This window comes from Nerophis lumbriciformis, linkage group LG05, assembly GCF_033978685.3.
Source record: "Nerophis lumbriciformis linkage group LG05, RoL_Nlum_v2.1, whole genome shotgun sequence".
Taxonomy (NCBI): domain Eukaryota; kingdom Metazoa; phylum Chordata; class Actinopteri; order Syngnathiformes; family Syngnathidae; genus Nerophis; species Nerophis lumbriciformis.
This window is the reverse complement of record NC_084552.2, coordinates 10999214-11019050: the sequence shown is the minus strand read 5'-3', so window position 1 is coordinate 11019050 and position 19837 is coordinate 10999214. Positions and strand designations below refer to the sequence as shown.

The window sequence follows — 19837 nt, the reverse complement described above, 5'->3', positions numbered from 1 at the left end:
GGGGTTTAGCTCGCTCGTCTGCGGGAACAAACTGCCGCCATTGCTTGCCGTGCTACCGAGGTTCTTTGTCCCTGAATAGCTCACACACTCCGGCAGATTCAATGGGGGTCAGATTTCTTTGACTTTATCGTTGGAAATGCATCTGCTTTGAGTGTCGCAGGATATCCGCACATTCTTGCCATCTCTGTCGTAGCATAGCTTTCGTCGGTAAAGTGTGCGGAACAAACCACTGACCATTTCGTCGGCTTTCCCCACACCCTCGTATTTTGAACAAATTTCGTCCAATTTCTTGCCACTTTCGCATCTTTGGGCCACTGGTGCAACTTGAATCCGTCCCTGTTCGTGTTGTTACACCCTCAGACAACACACCGACGATGATGTGTTTGAGAAAATGGCGGATTGCTTCCCGATGTGACGTCACGTCCGAGAGCGAATAATAGAAAGGCGTTTAATTCGCCAAAATTCACCCATTTAGAGTTCGGAAATCGGTTAAAACATATATGGTCTTTTTTCTGCAACATCAAGGTATATATTGACGCTTACATACCGTAGGTCTGGTGATAATGTTCCCCTTTAAGTTGACAGAATTTAAAAAAAGACTACCGGTACTTAAAAAGCTGGCTTGAATAATAACGCAAAGCTGGAAAAAAGTGCCTGCTATTACATTTATAATATTTTGACATTGTACAACATTTGTGCTTATTATTTGTCTCACATTGTAAGTTTTTTGGGGGGAAAATTTGTATTTAAGAGCATAAAATAAAACATTTCATATTTATAGGATTTATTCTATCGCACACTTTCCTTAAGCACAATCACACGTTCAAGTTTTCGTAAGTGCCACAGGCTGTGTTTAAAGACACAAACCTCTAAGAAGTACCAAAAATAAAGAAAGTGATAGTTCAAATGCAGGAAGGTGATACAGTAAATGCACCGGCAGTCAAGTCGTGGAAGGGTGGGTCGGTCACCTCCACTTTTAACTCTGCTGTAAGCTGACATCAGTGTTGGTCAGTGGCGGCGACAGCGACGTGCTTTCTGACGAGTCTTCGCTTTTGAGGATGAGGAATGCTTCACGACTGATGCCAAGCAGCTCTCTCAGTCCTTTGTTCTCCAGCTTCAACACATAACAATTGATGTGTTAATATCAGCCATTAGTGTTTGTGGTGGTTTGCTTTCACCTCTAGCTGCTGAATCCTCTCTTCGTCTTCACATGTCCGCCCCTCGTCCACCTCTATGGCTTTCCTCATCACAGAAGCCATCTCGTTGATCTTGTCTATGTGCGCTTGCATTTCCTGGAACAAACAAAAGGAGGATTTCAGGTCCAATTATCGTCCAAAACATGACAAAAAAGAGGTCATATTATGATTTTTTTCTACATTTAAAACACTTCCTTGTGGTCTACATAACATGTAATTAGGGGTGTACCGATACCGAACCGGTACCAAAATGTATTTCGATACTTTTCTCAATTGCATTATTGGCTTTATTTTAACAAAAAATCTTAGGAGACATTAAACATATGTTTATTATTGTAATTTAGAATAGAATAGAAACAATAGAAAGTACTTTATTGATCCATGAATTGATTAACGTTGACCCCGACTTAAACAAGTTGAAAAACTTATTCGGGTGTTACCATTTAGTGGTCAATTGTACGGAATATGTACTGTACTGTGCAATCTACTAATAAAAGTCTCAATCAATAAATCAATCCCTGGGGGAAATTCAGCACCACAGTTCGCTCACAATAGACAATAAAAACGTAGGTATTTTTTACATGTGAATAATATAAATACAATCTATAATACAGCATTATTCACATATGAATAATATAAATACAGTCTATTATACAGCATTATTCACATGTGAATAATATACCGTATTTTTCGGACTATAAGTCGCAGTTTTTTCCATAGTTTGGCCGGGGGTGCGACTTATACTCAGGAGCGACTTATGTGTGAAATTATTAACACATTACTGTAAAATATCAAATAATATTATTTAGCTCATTCACGTAAGAGACTAGACATATAAGATTTCATGGGATTTAGCGATTAGGAGTGACAGATTGTTTGGTAAACGTATAGCATGTTCTATATGTTATAGTTATTTGAATGACTCTTACCATAATATGTTACGTTAACATACCAGTTGGTTATTTATGCCTCATATAACGTACACTTATTCAGCCTGTTGGTCACTATTCTTTATTTATTTTAAATTGCCTTTCAAATGTCTATTCTTGGTGTTGGCTTTTATCAAATACATTTCCCCAAAAAATGCGACTTATACTCCATTGCGACTTATGTGTTTTTTTCCTTCTTTAGTATGCATTTTCGGCCGGTGCGACTTATACTCTGGAGCGACTTATACTCCGAAAAATATGGTAAATACATTATTTAGTCCTTAAATAAATTAGTGAACATACTAGACAACTTGTCTTTTAGTAGTAAGTAAACAAACAAAGGCTCCTAATTAGTCTGCTGACATATGCAGTAACATATTGTGTCATTTACAGTATCTATTATTTTGTCAACATTATTAAGGACAAGTGGTAGAAAATGAATTATTAATCTACTTGTTCATTTACTGTTAATATCTGCTTATTTTCTGTTGTAACATGTTCTATCTACACTTCTGTTCAAATGTAATAATCACTTATTCTTCTGTTGGTTGATACTTTACATTAGTTTTGGATGATACCAAGTAGTTACAGGATCATACAATGGTTATAATTTAAGTCCACATGTGTCCAGGGACATATTTTCTGAGTTTATAAACATAATATAATTTGTTTTTTAAACGAAAAAGTACCCACTGGGTTGAGTTTTTTTCTTGCCCTGATGTGGGATCTGACCCGAGGATGTCGTTGTGGCTTGTGCAGCCCTTTGAGACACTTGTGATTAAGGGCTACATGAATAAACTTTGATCGATTGATTGGGTCTTATATTTAAAAATAGAAACATCTCAATCGACACCAAACTCACAGTCCTCTAAGGTCTGTCCTACTTTACGGCTGTGAATGCTGGACTTTAAAATAATCAACAAATGAGAAAATTAGAGGCAACTGAAATTAGATTTTTCAGAAAAAAATGTTCCGCATATCATGGACTGAAAAGAGAAGTAATGAAGAGGTATTGGCGAGGGCAAAGACAAGAAGATCTCTCATTGCAACAATTTGAAATAGGCAGCTGAAATTCCTCGGACATATAATTAGAAAAGACAGCTTAGAAAAACTAATACAAATAGACGGAATAGAAATTGAAAGAGTAAATAAAACCAAATTTCTAGGTATAATGATTGATGATAAATTGAACTGGAAATCTCACGTAAAAAATATACAACATAAAGTAGCAAGAAACACGTCAATAATGAATAAAGCAAAACATGTTCTAGACAAAAAATCACTTCATATTCTCTACTGCTCACTAGTGTTACCATATCTGAGTTATTGTGCAGAAATATGGGGAAATAATTACAAAAGCACACTTCATTCATTAACGGTGTTACAAAAAAGATCAGTTAGAATAATACATAATGTTGGATATAGAGAACACACAAATCCTTTATTTATTGAATCAAAGATTCTGAAATTCTACGACATAGTGAATTTGCAAACAGCTAAAATTATACACAAAGCAAACTATAACCTGCTACCCAAGAATATACAACAATTCTTCTCAAAAAAAGAGGAGAAATATAATCTTAGGGAGAAATGTAATTTAAAACATTTGTATGCACGTACAACACTTAAGACCTTCAGTATATCAGTATGTGGAATTAAATTATGGAATGGATTAAGCAAAGCAATCAAACAATGTACTAATATGATCCACTTCAAGAAACTCTTCAAACTTAAAGTGTTTACAAAGTACAAAGAAGAAGAACCATGATAAACATTCTGAATTTATTTAACTCATCCATTCTTTCATTCTTTCACTCACAAAATAATCTTACTTATTTCAACATATGAAATGTAACTTACTTCACCAATTATTATTTATTTACTTATTTTATTGTGATTACTTATGGAGTATATTGTGAATAAATTGAGAACAGGAAGTGAACAAAAGTTTTAGCAACTGTTATGTAAAAGAAAAGGGGTAGGATTAAATAAGCTCTGCTTCTTCCTACTCCTTTTCGAACATGTTGAAAAGAGAAACTGGAGATTGTGATGTATCATGTTGTATACTTGCATGTTCGAAATAAACTCAAACTCAACTCAACTCAACTCAATGTTAACAGGAAAACTAGTAGGAAAAAAAGGTCGACAACGAACAACATATATCAAATTTTATGGGAAATATCAATAATATATAACTCATGCATAGAGCGGACGACAGAGAAGACTGGAGAGCCCTGATCATCCATGCCTGCAAACAGGCCCGATAATCCATGATGAATAAAGGTGTTTTGATGTTTTTTGATGATAAATTAAACACGGCATCAAACATTATGTCACTACTCCCAAAATGCAACACGGAACGACACAGGAAGTCCTTCATACAGACTGCCTTCAGACTGTATAATGCATATGTTCCTTTTGACTGTACATGTACTAGGGATGTCCCGATCCATGTTTTTGCACTTCCGATCCGATACCGATATTGTTTTTGCACTTCCGATCCGATACCGACTGATACCGATACTGACCGATACTGGCCTATCCGAGCATGTATTAAAGTTTAAAGTTATTTAGCCTACTTAGTTGTCAGAATCATGTTGAAAAGGGTTTTAGTACTCTTGATAACAACTAGCCAGCTGAATTAGGGGAGTTTTCTTCTTACCAACAATGGTTGGTAAGAAGAAACTGACCTGTTTATTCAAGGATAAACACAAAATAGACAAAATTATACATGACAAACAGAAATGGCATCATTGAACTAGGGCTGGGCGATATGGCCTTTTTTTAATATTGCGATATTTTAAGGCCACATTGCGATACACGATATATATCTCGATATTTTGCCTTAGCCTTGAATGAACACTTGATGCATATAATCACAGCAGTATGATGATTCTATGTGTTTTGATTGATTGATTGAGACTTTTATTAGTAGGTTGCACAGTGAAGTACATATTCCGTACAATTGACCACTAAATTGTAACACCCCAATAAGTTTTTCAACTTGTTTAAGTCGGGGTCCACTTAAATTGATTCATGATACAGATATATACTATCAGATATATACTATCATCATAATACAGTCATCACACAAGATAATCACATTGAATTATTTACATTACCGGTATTTATAATCCAGGGTGTGGAGGGGGGCGCCGGATGTAAGTGTCAAAAAGACAGCCAAAAGAGTTTGATATGAGAATAAATCTAAAGTTAAAATATAGGGTAGAAATGCACCCATTTGCAAGAAATGTAGTCTTGATTTTCTAAATTTTCTTTCAAGGCTTGCATGTCTACATTAAAACATTCTTCTTCATACTGCATTAATATACCGGTATGCTACTTTTAAACTTTCATGCAGAGAAGGAAATCACAACTAAAAAATCACTAATTTTTTCATACGGTGTTGATCTGGAAATTTTTGCCTCGGCATTTTGATGGTGTGGACGTGTGGCACCGAATGGAGATAAGCGTCTCGACAGACGTTACAATATTTGAACAATGATGACGAAAACTGTTTTCTCTGTCGTGTCCGTGTGTCGAAAATTGTTATGCGTTTATTTTTTTATTTGATTTTGTGCGTGGCATATAATTGCTTTGCGCAGAGGACCCTTGAGCAGTGCGCAATTGCACAGGCGCGCACCTTAGAGGGAGCGTTGGTCACACGGCTGCGCTAGCATCACAGCTAACATTAGCCATGCTGCTACCTCTCTGCTGGGAGAGGACGTATACGTGTGTGACGTATGACGTGACAGTATGTGACGTGTGTAAGAAGGTGCGCTTGCTGTCTGTGAGAGGGAGACCCAGAAAAGAGTGAGAAGAGCCTGTCGTGTAATGCCAGCAGCTAAAAGCAACTGCGTGAGAATCCACAGACCTGTGGATGTGTTGAAGGTGTGCTGGAAAATGCGGAACGGAAATTAGGGAGCAGCAGAAAAGTGAAATGTATTATTTAAATCGATGCGTTGGAAAACACGGACCGGAGGTTTTTTTTTTAAACTGGATCTGGATTGGCATTTTCCCATGCCTAGCCGATACGCATTTTTTGGCAAATATCGGCTGCCGATCCGATCCAAATATTGGATCGGGACATCCCTAACATGTACTGTAAATGTATAATGTATTTATATTATTCACATGTGAATAATGCTGTATAATAGACTGTATTTATATTATTCACATGTGAATAATGCTGTTTAATAGACTGTATTTATATTATTCACATGTAAAAAAAAATACCTAAGTGTTTATTGTGAGCGAACTGTGGTGCTGAATTTCCCTCAGGGATCAATAAAGTACTTCCTATTCTATTCTATACTATACTGGTCCCACACCTGGACAAGTTGGTAGAGAAGGCCAGTAACGTGGTGGGAGTGGAGCTAGACTCTCTGGCGGTGGTGTCAGAGAGGAGACGTCTAGCAAAACTCCTAGCCATTATGGACAACACCTCCCACCCACTACACTCGGACCTTGCGGGGAGAATGAGCACGTTCAGTGGAAGGCTCAGACTCCCAAAATGCGACACATACCGACAGCCATCAGACTGTATAATGCATATGTTCCTTCTTGACTGCACTTAAATGTAGAATATATGTATATTATTTATATATTATATATACTGTATAATATATTATATTATCTATTATTATTCTTGTCTATTGTGAGCGAACTGTGGTGCTGAATTTCCCCAAGGAATCAATAAAGTACTTTCTATTCTATTCTATTCTATTTCCTAAAAAATAATGTTAAACAACTTAAAGCCTAGTCCAGATGTTTACTGACATAAAATATTCATGTTTCAATAACTTTTATTGCAAATTAATATTGGTTATCGGCCTCCTTTACTACTAATAATCGGTATCGGCCGATCTCTAATAACTTTTATTAGAAATGGCAACAGCAGAGGATGCACGTGCAAGTACGAGCCAGTCTGTCCCACAACAAGAGGATAGAGAAAAATAAGGAAGTAATTATTAGGGCTGCACGATTTTGAGAAAAAACCTAAATACAATTTTTCTCTCAAATTGCATTTCGATTCGCAATTTTTATATTTTAGACAGAAAAATGCATAAAACTCCTACAGCTACATAAAATTGACTACAGCTTTGGACTACAACTGGACGAGCGTAAAACGCTCTGGATAAACCTCTCCCATATATGGTAGAGGGTACAAAATGCGGCTGCTAGACTTTTGACAAGAACAAGAAAGTTTTATCATATTACGCCTATACTGGCTCACCTGCACTGGCTTCCTGTGCATTTAAGATGTGACTCTAAGGTTTTACTACTTACGTATAAAATACTACACGGTCTAGCTCCATCCTATCTTGCCAATTGTATTGTACCATATGTCCCGGCAAGAAATCTGCCTTCAAAGAACTCCGGCTTATTAGTGATTCCCAGAGCCCAAAAAAAGTCTGCGGGCTATAGAGCGTTTTCTATTGGGGCTCCAGTACTATGGAATGCCCTCCCGGTAACAGTTAGAGATGCTACCTCAGTAGAAGCATTTAAGTCCCATCTTAAAACTCATTTGTATACTCTAGCCCAGAGGTTCTTAACCTGGGTTCGATCGAACTATAGGGGTTCGGTGAGTCGGCCTCAGGGGTTCGGCAGAGCCTCCGCCGCGGAGGTCAAGACAAACCCGACTCATCGTGTAAACAAAAACTTCTCCCTGTCTGCGTATTATGGATACCCCCAAACAATGTTCCCTCTAATTTTCCATGTAAACACAAAAACTCCTTGAGCATTCAGTGGAGCACATGTGAGAGACGTCAAACGTGCACATGCACTGTGGTCACACCTGCAGCACACCTGTCCCAAACCTGACTAAATAACAAGTTCAATGTTTTATCATTATAATCAAATGACAGCAGTCATTTCCATGAGATTATTTTCTAATATGAGTGTTTTGGACCACTACAATGACTATAACATATTGTTTTTCATGAGCTGTGTACTAGTATTATACGTCTGGGAGGTGGGTCCTGCTTTGGAAATAATGTGTACCCCTTTCAGATATCGCATTTAGTGCCCACTAAAACATTCACAAGTTGCACAATGAGATGTAAACATGGGATCATGTGTACATTCCTGTAACTTTCAGTTTGTAAAATATACCTTTATTAATATTTCTTTAATATAATAACATCATTTTATGATTACGGTTCGGGTTCGGTGAATGCGCATATGAAACTGGTGGGGTTCGGTACCTCCAACATGGTTAAGAACCACTGCTCTAGCCTTTAAATAGACCCCCTTTTTAGACGAGTTTCTTTTCTTTTCCGCTATGCCCCCCTCTCCCTTCTGTAAGGGGGGACACAGGTACGGTGGCTATGGATGGAGTGCTGGCTGTCCAGAGTCGGGACCCGGGGTGGACCACTTGCATGTGCATCGGTTGGGGACATCTCTGCGCTGCTGACCTGTCTCCGCTCGGGATGGTCTCCTGCTGGCCCCACTATGGACTGGACTCTCACTATTATGTTAGATCCACTATGGACTGGACTCTCACACTATTATGTTAGATCCACTATGGACTGGACTCACAATATTATGTTAGATCCACTATGGACTGGACTCTCACACTATTATGTTAGATCCACTATGGACTGGACTCTCACACTATTATGTTAGATCCACTATGGACTGGACTCTCACTATTATGTTAGATCCACTATGGACTGGACTCTCACTATTATGTTAGATCCACTATGGACTGGACTCTCACTATTATTTTAGATCTACTATGGACTGGACTGTCACACTATTATGTTAGATCCACTATGGACTGGACTCTCACTATTATGTTAGATCCACTATGGACTGGACTCTCACTATTATGTTAGATCCACTATGGACTGGACTCTCACTATTATGTTAGAACCACTATGGACTGGACTCTCACAATATTATGTTAGATCCACAATGGACTGGACTCTCACACTATTATGTTAGATCCACTATGGACTGGACTCTCACTATTATGTTAGATCCACTATGGACTGGACTCTCACAATATTATGTTAGATCCACTATGGACTGGACTCTCACACTATTATGTTAGATCCGCTATGGACTGGACTCTCACACTATTATGTTAGATCCACTATGGACTGGACTCTCACAATATTATGTTAGATCCACTATGGACTGGACTGTCACAATATTATGTTAGATCCACAATGGACTGGACTCTCACAATATTATGCTAGGTCCACTATGGACTGGACTCTCACACTATTATGTTAGATCCACTATGGACTGGACTCTCACACTATTATGTTGGATCCACTATGGACTGGACTCTCACACTATTATGTTAGATCCACTATGGACTGGACTCTCACTATTATGTTAGATCCACTATGGACTGGACTCTCACAATATTATGTTAGAACCACTATGGACTGGACTCTCACACTATTATGTTAGACTCTCACACTATTATGTTAGATCCACTATGGACTGGACTCTCACACTATTATGTTAGATCCACTATGGACTGGACTCTCACACTATTATGTTAGATCCACTATGGACTGGACTCTCACACTATTATGTTAGATCCACTATGGACTGGACTCTCACACTATTATGTAAGATCCACTATGGACTGGACTCTCACAATATTATGTTAGATCCACTATGGACTGGACTCTCACTATTATGTTAGATCCACTATGGACTGGACTCTCACAATATTATGTTAGATCCACAATGGACTGGACTCTCACACTATTATGTAAGATCCACTATGGACTGGACTCTCGCTATTATGTTAGATCCACTATGGACTGGACTCTCACACTATTATGTTAGATCCACTATGGACTGGACTCTCACTATTATGTTAGATCCACTATGGACTGGACTCTCACAATATTATGTTAGAACCACTATGGACTGGACTCTCACACTATTATGTTAGATCCACTATGGACTGTACTCTCACACTATTATGTTAAATCCACTATGGACTGGACTCTCACACTATTATGTTAGATCCACTATGGACTGGACTCTCACACTATTACCGTATGTTAGATCCACTATGGACTGGACTCACACTATTATGTCAGATACACTATGGACTGGACTCTCACAATATTATGTTAGATCCACTATGGACTGGACTCTCACTATTATGTTAGATCCACTATGGACTGGACTCTCACAATATTATGTTAGATCCACAATGGACTGGACTCTCACACTATTATGTAAGATCCACTATGGACTGGACTCTCGCTATTATGTTAGATCCACTATGGACTGGACTCTCACACTATTATGTTAGATCCACTATGGACTGGACTCTCACGCTATTATGTTAGATCCACTATGGACTGGACTCTCACTATTATGTTAGATCCACTATGGACTGGACTCTCACACTATTATGTTAGATCCACTATGGACTGGACTCCCACAATATTATGTTAGATCCACTATGGACTGGACTGTCACAATATTATGTTAGATCCACTATGGACTGGACTTTCACAATATTATGCTAGATCCACTATGGACTGGACTCTCACACTATTATGTTAGATCCACTATGGACTGGACTCTCACTATTATGTTAGATCCACTATGGACTGGACTCTCACACTATTCTGTTAGATCCACTATGAACTGGACTCTCACAATAATATGTTAAATCCACTATGGACTGGACTCTCACTATTATGTTAGATCCACTATGGACTGGACTCTAGATCCACTATGGACTGGACTTTCACAATATTATGCTAGACCCACCCGACGTCCATTGCATCCATTGGGGGTTCACCCACATCTGCGGTCCTCTCCAAGGTTTCTCATAGTCATTCACATTGACATCCCACTGGGTTGTGAGTTTTTCCTTGCCCTTATGTGGGATCTGAACCGAGGAAGTTGTTGTGGCTTGTGCAGCCCTTTGAGACACTTGTGATTTAGGGCTATATAAATAAACATTGATTGATTGATTCATTGATATGGAGATATCCGCTGACATCACTTTGGCAAAATACGTCAAGTCTCAAATTAGAAACGGCTCGTTAGGAGCAAGATTATTTTATAAATATCTCCGCGTTCCTCCGTGGTTTGATTTTACATTCTGGGGCCTTATGGGGATCCCAAACACACAACAACGGGTACAGTTAGTTCAGAAAAGTTGGACACTCACCGTTGTGTGCTTCTCCTTCAGCTGGCTCACAATGGTAGGATCATCCTTCTTTCTGGCCATGAGCAGCCTGAACACCTGCTCCCGATATTTGGTCATGATGAGCGCCAACGCAGACTGGTGCTCCTCCAACGACGTCCGTAGCTCTGCATGAAACGTGAGCGTTAATAATCTGTTTCAGCAGCGTGAAAACAGAACGAGATGAAACAGGTTCACGTGTTCCGTCCATGCCAACCTTTATTTTCCAGCTGGAGGTCTCGGATTTGACGGTTCTCCTGCTGGATGCCCAGGATCAGACTGGATCGAGGACGATGACGTGCAACTTGGTTTAGTGTGTCGATCTCCACCTGGTACTGAGATTAAAAAAATACATAGACAGTCACTAAAACCATGATACTTTTAACATACAAGTAATTTATGTGTTGGCCAAAGCGCCCTACCTGCTTCATTGCATCCACCCGCTTGTTGAGATAGGTTGTCTGCTCAATTAACAGCTCTGCAGCGTTGTCATGGTTACGGAGCCTTTCCACCAACGATTTGGCATCGGCCAGGACTTTCTCCAAAGTGCAGTTCATGTCTGTGGAAATTACACACGTCATTGGGAACTAACATTTTACTTTTCCCACAAACACTGCATACCAGTCTTTAAAACCTGCAACACCAAATGTATCATTAGTGCTACATATGTTTTTGAGCCCTCTACATCATCGGTGTTATCAGTTTTTTCTAAAACGCCTGACGTATCAGATCAGCTACATGCATTCAACGTATAATCCACATGAGGGCAGTAATTGACTTTTCAAACGGCTGTCCAGTGAGATTGCCACGTAAGAAGAAACGAGAAACACCTGATTTTTGAAGAGAAACTTAGCCAAATGTGAAAGGGATAAGAACAAATATTTTTTTTTACTGACACATCAGTAAACATTTAATCCATTGATACAATGTGAAATTACTTAATATTTCATAATATATTTTATAACAAAACGGTGTTGAAAATGTGTTTATCAAACTTGAAACAGCAGGTATAAAAGGTAATGTAACTCTAAATTAGTCAATTGGTATTTTATTACATTTAATACATTATAAATAGCATGGATTAGATGTTTCAAATAAATAAGCTTACATTACACAATATGGTATATTTAGAGGTAAAATATACATATTTACTGTATTATTTTGTGGCGATCACTCAGTGTGTGTTGTGATAACAAATGATAGTTTTTGATGAAATGGAACTGGTGCTTTACAGAGAGTAAATGGGACAATGAAAAAGGAGGATTACCTCCAAATTCTTCAGGACAAGCTAAAATCATCAGCCCGGAGGTTGGGTCTTGGGCGCAGTTGGGTGTTCCAACAGGACAATGACCTCAAACACACATCAAAAGTGGTAAAGGAATGGCTAAATCAGGCTAGAATAAATTTTTTTTTTTGTGTGTAGACAATGCTGAAGAAACAAGTCCATATCAGAAAACCAACAAATGTAGCTGAACTGCACCAATTTTGTCAAGAGGAGTGGTCAAAAACTCAACCAGAAGCTTGTGGATGGCTACAAAAAGCACCTTATTGCAGTGAAACTTGCCAACACACCTGTTGTTGTTGACTTTGGACTTATCGGCTGCACAACATCAAGGCCGCGGAACAGAGACACACGGCAGGCTTACACACACACATGCATCCACAAAAATATACGCCACACACACATACCCCAGCCCCAAATCCAACTCCCTCGACGCAAATCCCATATTGGTGATGGAAGGATGGGCAGCGCCTGAGAGCTGCGGCCTGCCACCATGACCCCCCCACTCCCTCCCCTCTGTTGCTAGATATCTCGAGATGTACGTTGTAATATGTTTATGCTTTGCTATGGAGGCTTTTTCCCACTGCAGACTGGGCCCCCTTAGGATCCCAGTCTAGATTGTATTTTTTTTAACTCATCCTTCCCCAGCGTTGACCTTTTTCCCATCTTTTATCGGGCGCCTTGTGGCGACCCATCAGCGTTCCTGTACTGTAACCCTGTATACACACTGTTTGTTTGTCTAATCTTGAACGAGTTTGTGCTGAAAACAAAGTTTTGTTGTACAAACCCCGTTTCCATATGAGTTGGGAAATTGTGTTAGATGTAAATATAAAGGGAATACAATGATTTGCAAATCCTTTTCAACCCATATTCAATTGAATGCACTACAAAGACAAGATATTTGATGTTCAAACTCATAAACTTTTTTTTGCATATAATAATTAACTTAGAATTTCATGGCTACAACACGAGCCAAAGTAGTTTGGAAGGGGCATGTTCACCACTGTGTTACATGGCCTTTCCTTTTAACAACACTCAGTAAATGTTTGGGAACTGAGGAGACACATTTTTTAAGCTTCTCAGGTGGAATTCTTTCCCATTCTTGCTTGATGTACAGCTTAAGTTGTTCAACAGTCCGGGGGTCTCCGTTGTGCTATTTTAGGCTTCATAATGCGCCACACATTTTCAATGGGAGACAGGTCTGGACTACAGGCCAGTCTAGTACCCGCACTCTTTTACTATGAAGCCACGTTGATGTAACACGTGGCTTGGCATTGTCTTGCTCAAATAAGCAGGGGCGTCCATGGTAACATAGCTTGGATGGCAACATATGTTGCTCCAAAACCTGTATGTACCTTTCAGCATTAATGGTGCCTTCACAGATGTGTAAGTTACCCATGTCTTGGGCACTAATACACCCCCATACCATCACACATGCTGGCTTTTACACTTTGCGCCTATAACAATCCAGATGGTTCTTTTCCTCTTTGGTCCGGAGGACACGACGTCCACAGTTTCCAAAAACAATTTGAAATGTGGACTGGTCAGACCACAGAACACTTTTCCACTTTGCATCAGTCCATCTTAGATGAGCTCAGGCCCAGCGAAGCCGACGGCGTTTCTGGGTGTAGTTGATAAACGGTTTTCACCTTGCATAGGAGAGTTTTAACTTGCACTTACAGATGTAGCGACCAACTGTAGTTACTGACCGTGGGTTTCTGAAGTGTTCCTGAGCCCATGTGGTGATATCCTTTACACACTGATGTCGCTTGTTGATGCAGTACAGCCTGAGGGATCGAAGATCACGGGCTTAACTGCTTACGTGCAGGGATTTCTCCAGATTCTCTGAACCCTTTGATGATATTACGGACCATAGATGGTGAAATCCCTAAATTCCTTGCAATAGCTGGTTGAGAAAGGTTTTTCTTAAACTGTTCAACAATTTGCTCACGCATTTGTTGACAAAGTGGTGACCTTCGCCCCATCCTTGTTTGTGAATGACTGAGCATTTCATGGAATCTACTTTTATACCCAATCATGGCACCCACCTGTTCCCAATTAGCCCGTTCACCTGTGGGATGTTCCAAATAAGTGTTTGATGAGCATTCCTCAACTTTATCAGTATTTATTACCACCTTTCCCAACTTCTTTGTCACGTGTTGCTGGCATCAAATTCTAAAGTTAATGATTATTTGCAAAAAAAAATGTTTTTATCAGTTTGAACATCGAATATGTTGTCTTTGTAGCATATTCAACTGAATATGGGTTGAAAATTATTTGCAAATCATTGTATTCCGTTTATATTTACATCTAACACAATTTCCCATCTCATATGGAAACGGGGTTTGTGCAATGACAATAAAGACCTATCCTATCCTATCCAAGGGACATGTAAGCAAATATTAACATTGCTGTATGTATACTTTTGACCCAGCACATTTGCTCACATTTTCAGTAGACCCATAATAAATTCATAAAAGAAGCAAACTTCATGAATGTTTTTTTGTGACCATCAAGTATGTGCTCCAGTCACTTTATCACACAAAAACATAATAGTTGTAGAAATGATTGGAAACTCAAGACAGCCATGACATTATGTTCTTTACAAGTGTATATACACTTTTGACCACGACTGTATCATAATGTAATTGTATTGAAGGTCGAAACGACACCACAGCCTTCCGTCAAAACAAAGTATCTCTGCCATGGACTAATGTTGCCAGTTTGATATCTCAAAGCAGACACGTTGATATCAAGTTATAAAAAGGTTTCGCTTATTCAGTAGTAAAATAACAACACACTTAGCATGTTGCTATCCCTAGCATGTTGTTATCCCTTCTCATTACGCTGTCAAAAGCTGCTTTAATCCAACCATTATGAATGCATGTGTTTATAAACGCCACATGCAATGTTAGGTTGTTGAGGTCAAGTCAACGACAGAGATAAACATTAAAGTGACATTAATGTTTCTACTCGGAAGAGCACATGCTAACATGCTAGGCTAGCAAACAAACGAAGCTAGGCTAACACTGTCGCACTAATTCACCAAGCCTTGATTATAAACGACACATTATGCCGGGTGGAATATAACACTGCTGTTATATTCGAGGTGGAATGACAAAAAAAAAGATGAATTACCTGGAGAATTTAAAATGCAAGACATTAGGATTTAGCTTGCTCGTTACTTCCTGTTGATGTTGGGAAGCTAACATTAGCTGCAGGCTAGCAGACATCAATGAGTAACTCAAGGCGGCTCCTTATTTTACCACCGGTCGCCTTCAAAACACAATCAAATATGGGTGGCACGGTTTTCAGACTTTGCTCGTCCTTAAAAAGTAGGTATTAAACGATTAAGGAAGACTATAAAAGATAAGGTTATATCTAACTGACCACATCTCGCAGAATCTCGCGTGATTACAAACAAGGACGACAGGGGATGACGTAATGCAGTATTTGATTGTGGCAGTTTGTTTACGTATGAAACAATTAGGGGTGTGGGAAAAAATCGATTCGAATTCGAATCGTGATTCCCACGTGGTGCGATTCAGAATCGATTCTCATTTTTAAAAAATCTACTTTTTTTTTTAATTAAATTATTTAAAAAAATAATAATAATAATTAATCAATCCAACAAAACAATACACAGCAATGTCATAATAATACAATCCAATTCCAAAACCAAACCCGACCCAGCAACACTCAGAACTGCAATAAACAGAGCAATTGAGAGGAGACACAAACACGACACAGAACAAACCAAAAGTAGTGAAACAAAAATGAATATTATCAACAACAGTATCAATATTAGTTACAATTTCAGCACAGCAGTGATTAAAAATCCCTCATTGACATTATCATTAGACATTTGTAAAAAAAAAAAAAAAAAAAAAGAACAATAGTGTCACAGTGGCTTACACTTGCATCGCATCTCATAAGCTTGACAACACACTGTGTCCAATATTTTCACAAAGATAAAATAAGTCATATTTTTGGTTCATTTAATAGTTAAAACAAATTTACATTATTGCAATCAGTTGATAAAACATTGTCCTTTACAATTATAAAAGCTTTTTACAAAAATCTACTACTCTGCTTGCATGTCAGCAGACTGGGGTAGATCCTGCTGAAATCCTATGTATTGAATGAATAGAGAATCCTTTTGAATCGGGAAAAAAATTGTTTTTGAATGGAGAATCGTGTTGAATTTATTTTGAATCGAATCGTGACCCCAAGAATCGATATTAATTCGAATTGTGGGACACCCGAAGAATCACAGCCCTAAAAACAATGTATGAAAAGTATCGATGTTGTTGTTAAAAAAAATCTGTTTCAAAAGATCACCAAAGTGATACCTCTATCCTTAAAATCTATTGTAAGTCAGGATGTTTTATATTCATATTCATATTGTCTGAGAAACCTTAATATTGAAGATGTTCATTTCTGTGATGAAAAGTGTTCCAACAAATTTATGAGGGCAGTTTTAGTGACATAAAATTTTCCGGGCACAGTTCATAGACAATACAAAAAGTTGAGCTAAGGAAAATAAGGACAAGATCTAGGGATGTCCGATAATGGCTTTTTACCGATATCCGATATTCCGATATTGTCCAACTCTTAATTACCGATATCGACATCAACCGATACTGATATAAACCGATACCGCTATATATACAGTTGTGGAATTATCACATTATTATGCCTAATTTGGACAACCAGGTATGGTGAAGATAAGGTCCTTTTTTTTAAAATTAATAAAATAAAATAAGATAAATGAATTAAAAACATTTTCTTGAATAAATAAGAAAGTAAAACAATATAAAAACAGTTACATAGAAAGTAGTAATTAATGAAAATGAGTACAATTAAGTGTTAAAGGTTAGTACTATTAGTGGACCAGCAGCACGCACAATCATGTGTGCTTACGGACTGTATCCCTTGCAGACTGTATTGATATATATTGATATATAATGTAGGAACCAGAATATTAATAACAGAAAGAAACAACCCTTTTGTGTGAATGAGGGTAAATGGGGGAGGGAGGTTTTTGGTTGGTGTACTAATTGTAAGTGTATCTTGTGTTTTTTATGTTGATTTAATAAAAAAAACAAAAAAAACTAAACAAAAAAAACGATACTGATAATTAAAAAAACGATGCCGCTTTTTTTATAAAGCATCTCTAACAAAATCTATTACTTACCCAATTCTTCCTAAAATTAAAGAAATACAATTTAAAATTATTAATGGAATATACCAGGGGTCCTCAAGTACAAATCTTGAAGGTCCACAAATGTTTTTTTGAAACAGGCTGGGTCCGTTTATTATCGGTCAAGCTTATATAATAGCAGGAGGTAGGTAGTTTAACATTTTCTTAAAATTAACAAAAATAAAATAAATATCCAATAAAATACATGAAATATTTTCTTTGAAACAAAAATAAATAAGAACTTTGAAAAAATGTGTCCTCTGCATTTGACCCATCCCTTGATCACCCCCTGGGAGGTGAGGGGAGCAGTGGGCAGCAGCGGCGCTGCGCCCGGGAATCATTTTTGGTGATTTAACCCCCAATTGCAACCCTTGATGCTGAGTGCCAAGCAGGGAAGAATGCTGGTATGAGCTTTTAAACATAACCCGTTAACTGCTGCCAATCAAATGGTGAATAAGATACTCTTTAGGGTTCATATGTTTGTAAATCTGACTGTGTTGAAGTCAGTGCCTCACCAGCCATCAACCTCACCGCTCGTTACTGCTCTGTTGCTATTTGTTGTTGTGTCATAGATTTAACAAAAATCTTGCTTGATGTTTCATATGGCTTCTTCAGCCTCGTGATTTCTTTTTTTCTTAGCTCTGAATCATGAGGAAATGTCTCTTCAAATTCGCGGTGCTCTTTCAGATAGTGACGTTTCAGATTTTCACTTTTCACCAGAGCAACAGTAGTGTTGCATAGTAGACACATTGGTCTGGTACTTGCAGTAGGTAGGATGAAAACATATTGCTCTGTCCATTCTTCCTTGAAACGTCGGTTTTCCCTGTCCACCTTTCTTTTACCAGCCTGAGCCAACTTGGAGCATGCCATTGTGATTTGATTCACATTCAGTGACTGACAAGTGAACAGTTAGCGAAGTAGCGATACGAGACAACTGTGTGCCTGCAGCGAAAGGTTCCATGCACTGTGCACATGACCCAGGTGGTAACAGCCTATCAGCGCGCCGTTGTGAAAGAGATGACAACCCATACCCCGGAATTAGCCAATCAGAGTGGCGTTCTCTCGCTCTCACTCCGTCTCTCTCTCTTTCTCTCTCTGAGAGAGAGAGAGAGAGAGAGAGAGAGAGAGAGAGAGAGAGAGAGAGAGAGAGAGAGAGAGAGAGAGAGAGAGAGAGAGAGAGACGGAGTGAGTGAGACACGAGAAGTGTAAACGAAACGTGGAGATATTTGACTAAAAACAACAAAGAACGTTGACTTGCGCTAGCGATAACTCACAGATAAATACAATTATTATATTTTTTTATAATAATTATAATTATAATAAAAACATTTTTTACTATAATTCGTGCTGGGTCCGGACGGACACGTCGTTGGGTCCGGACATGGACCGCGGTCCGCCTGTTGAGGATCACTGGAATATACCCTTCAAATTATTTTTTTTTAAACTTAAATTTAACATGGAGGTTGATGGCTGTTATGTCTGTGGAGCTGTAAAGGATGTCAATCATCTGTTTGTGGAATGTGAGAGTGTACATGTGTTTTGGGTGGAGATCAGAGATTGGCTGAGAAACAAGGGTGTGGAGATGTCCCCATTCACTACAGAAGAGATCAAATTGGATATTTTTAGAAAATGACTGTAATATAGAAATTAGGGCTGTGAATATTTGGGTGTCCCACGATTTGATTCAATATCGATTCTTGGGGTCACGATTCGATTCAAAATCGTTTTTTTTTTCCCGATTCAACCCCATTCTCGATTCAAAAACGTTTTTTTCCCCGATTCAAAACGGTTCTCTATTCATTCAATACAATTTAAAAAAAATGAGAATCGATTCTGAATCGCACAACGTGAGAATCGCGATTTGAATTCGAATCGATTTTTCCCACACCCCTAATAGAAATGTTTGTCAACATTATTATGCTTTTCTACATAAATGTCGATTTATGAAAATAAGACGTACATTTTCTAATTAGCTTAATGGTTTACAATTATCAATCAAATCTTGGAGAATGATTAAGAGTACAAAAGCCCTTAAATTGAAATCTTTGT

The 19837-nt window shown here is 38.3% G+C and overlaps 1 protein-coding gene across 2 annotated transcripts; it reads right to left on the bottom strand.

Annotated features, from left to right (window-relative positions):
• Nucleotides 1-767: 767 nt before the first annotated feature.
• Nucleotides 768-16014, bottom strand: fgfr1op2 (FGFR1 oncogene partner 2). Of its 2 annotated transcripts, XM_061961282.1 has the most exons (7): nt 15724-16014; nt 12571-12654; nt 11726-11862; nt 11521-11638; nt 11289-11431; nt 1179-1292; nt 768-1114 (listed from the first exon to the last, which is right to left on the bottom strand). In XM_061961282.1, the coding sequence occupies exons 1-7, from the start codon at nt 15746-15748 to the stop codon at nt 977-979; spliced, it is 759 nt and encodes a 252-aa protein (XP_061817266.1). In that variant the 5' UTR covers nt 15749-16014; the 3' UTR covers nt 768-976. The 2 variants fall into 2 exon arrangements, with proteins under 2 accessions (XP_061817266.1, XP_061817267.1); XM_061961283.1 differs by lacking the exon at nt 12571-12654.
• Between the last annotated feature and the right edge of the window lie 3823 nt (nt 16015-19837).

What these genes read in the sequence shown, in the direction of transcription:
- fgfr1op2 (XM_061961282.1), bottom strand. Translation starts at nt 15,748, where the DNA reads ATGTCTTGCATTTTAAATTCTCCAG. An exon ending in TTGCATTTTAAATTCTCCAG is followed by an intron (nt 12,655 to 15,723) that starts GTAATTCATCTT and finishes TGTGTGTTTGAG; the next exon opens with GTCATTGTCCTGTTGGAACA. An exon ending in CCTCCAGCTGGAAAATAAAG is followed by an intron (nt 11,432 to 11,520) that starts GTTGGCATGGAC and finishes CGTTTCATGCAG; the next exon opens with AGCTACGGACGTCGTTGGAG.